General features: G+C 36.8%; 1 protein-coding gene across 1 annotated transcript; it reads right to left on the reverse strand.

The window, feature by feature from the left end:
• Positions 1 to 587: 587 nt before the first annotated feature.
• LOC136062448 (metacaspase-1-like) lies at positions 588 to 1,697 on the reverse strand. Its single transcript, XM_065761494.1, has 2 exons — positions 1,515 to 1,697; positions 588 to 1,394 (listed from the first exon to the last, which is right to left on the reverse strand). The coding sequence occupies exon 2, from the start codon at positions 1,361 to 1,363 to the stop codon at positions 908 to 910; it is 456 nt and encodes a 151-aa protein (XP_065617566.1). The 5' UTR covers positions 1,364 to 1,394; positions 1,515 to 1,697; the 3' UTR covers positions 588 to 907.
• Between the last annotated feature and the right edge of the window lie 319 nt (positions 1,698 to 2,016).

Consider the following 2,016-nt stretch of genomic DNA (forward strand, 5'->3'; position numbering starts at 1 on the left):
AATTTTTTTTTCTCATTTGAAATTTCATATTTTCTAAATTTCACTTTTGAATTTTGAATTTAATTTTGGCATGATAAACAAAAGTTTACCATATTGGCAAATCCAGTTTTAAAAGCCACCCAATTATCATATTTATAAGCAAGCACTAGTTCCCCTAGAAGACCTAGGAAAGTCTCGTTTTTTCTTAAGAAATATGATGCCTCTAAAAGGATGTCTTCCATTTAATTAGCAGCCAAGGCCAAGACTAGAAGACAGAGTCCTACCATCACTAGCGATTCAAGATAGAGAGATAGCAAGCCAAAACGACGACGGGAGATGATCGTTTGGACATGAGACGTGGACAAGTTTTAGCCTAGCTCTTAGAAGAAGGTACTCTCAAATCCTATTTAAAAAAGGCTCCAAGAAAGTTTGAGCATTACAATTTGAATTCAAAATTTCTAATTAGAAAATAATTTTTTTAGCTTAGTGGTGACTCCAAACACCGTTAGGGGATGAAGTCTAGGGTTTCCTACATATTCTGGGTAGTAAAACCAAGAATTTGTCTTTGTCTTTTTTTTTTCTTTTTCTTTTCCTTATTTCTATTTTCCGCACTTGTCATCCTAGATCAACTAAGCGGTAGGCTCAAGCAAGATACAAGAGGCAAGCTCAATCGAGAATATACTAGCACATATAATGCTTTACATAGTACAATCCAAATCAACCTAATATATGCTTAGACATATATATCCACACTCTCACACATGAAATTTTGGTTGCAAAAGCAAGCTAAAGGATGAGGCCTTACTAACATACATACATACATACATAATGATCATACTCATGTTGCAAATTACTACAATAAGAAAGAGATGAAACAAACCATTATGATAAGAGTCACAGATATCTTGGGGGAAGTGAAACTTATAGATCAAAGATACAAAGATACACACATACCGGTGAGCATGAGAATGGACTCTTGGGGGAAGTGAAACTTATTGATCAAGAGGTATCGCATGCATTTAGCGTCATTGATGCAACCTTTGAGCTCGTACCATGAGTACCTATATAATATCCCCACGATCACCGCCTTCTTTCTCCCGTGCGCATTGATGGGAGGCCCTGGAGGCATGTGGTTGTACAGCAATGGAGAAGGAGGCACGTTGTATAAGGGCAAAGTTGAAAAAGGAGGAGCAGGAGCAGGAGCAGGCAGCATATTGCGAGTATTAACGATGTGCGTGATAGCTTGGCATAGTGCACATCGGATCGCTGTGGCACCTGCAGGGAGCTGCAAAGGCGTGCGGCAATTGGAACAATTCACTAGCATCATCATGGTTCTTGATTTCTTGGTAATTTTGGGCCCAAAGGGCACTACACTGATTTCCATGGTAGAGGCGTTACACGTATCCCTGTTACACCTAAAATCATCTCCCAATCATGGGTGTAATTGATGATTAAACGCAGTTATTTTAATTTATTTGGTTAATCATATAAATTTTTTGCTAAGAAAATTTTCAACTTACAAAGTTATAACTTACCAGAGTTAACTTTGAACTTTGATTGGAGGAGCTTGGAACTTCATGTCCTGGTTGGACCTCAGTTCTTATTAGAAATCCGACGTATTAAGAAGGTTTACTCCTTTCTTTTTGTTTTGGATCGGTCTAGAGCTGAGAAGTAATTAAGAACCACAGTGATAAAAACTAAAAAGTTGTGCAATGACACTAGGATTGTTACACACTTATAATTTATTTGCCACTGTACTGAGAGAGTATATATAGGAAATGAAAGGAATCAGGAATGTAATTGATTGAACAAGTTGGACTCGGTTGAATAAAGGAGTTTTACACATGTACGATTGGCCTTGGTCATAGTGGGCACACATTTTGTTTTCATTTGTATAGTATTCTATTCTAGTCTTATCTTTTTTTCTTCTTCTTTTTTGAGTAATATTCTAGTCTTACCTTAGGCAAAATATGGAAGTGGCACTAGAAATTGGATATGCTTTGTGCTTTCTAAAATTCTATTCATTTTTTTGGATAT

The sequence above is a fragment of the Quercus suber genome, unplaced genomic scaffold (genome assembly GCF_002906115.3).
Source record: "Quercus suber isolate HL8 unplaced genomic scaffold, Cork oak 2.0 scaffold_415, whole genome shotgun sequence".
NCBI classification, from domain to species: domain Eukaryota; kingdom Viridiplantae; phylum Streptophyta; class Magnoliopsida; order Fagales; family Fagaceae; genus Quercus; species Quercus suber.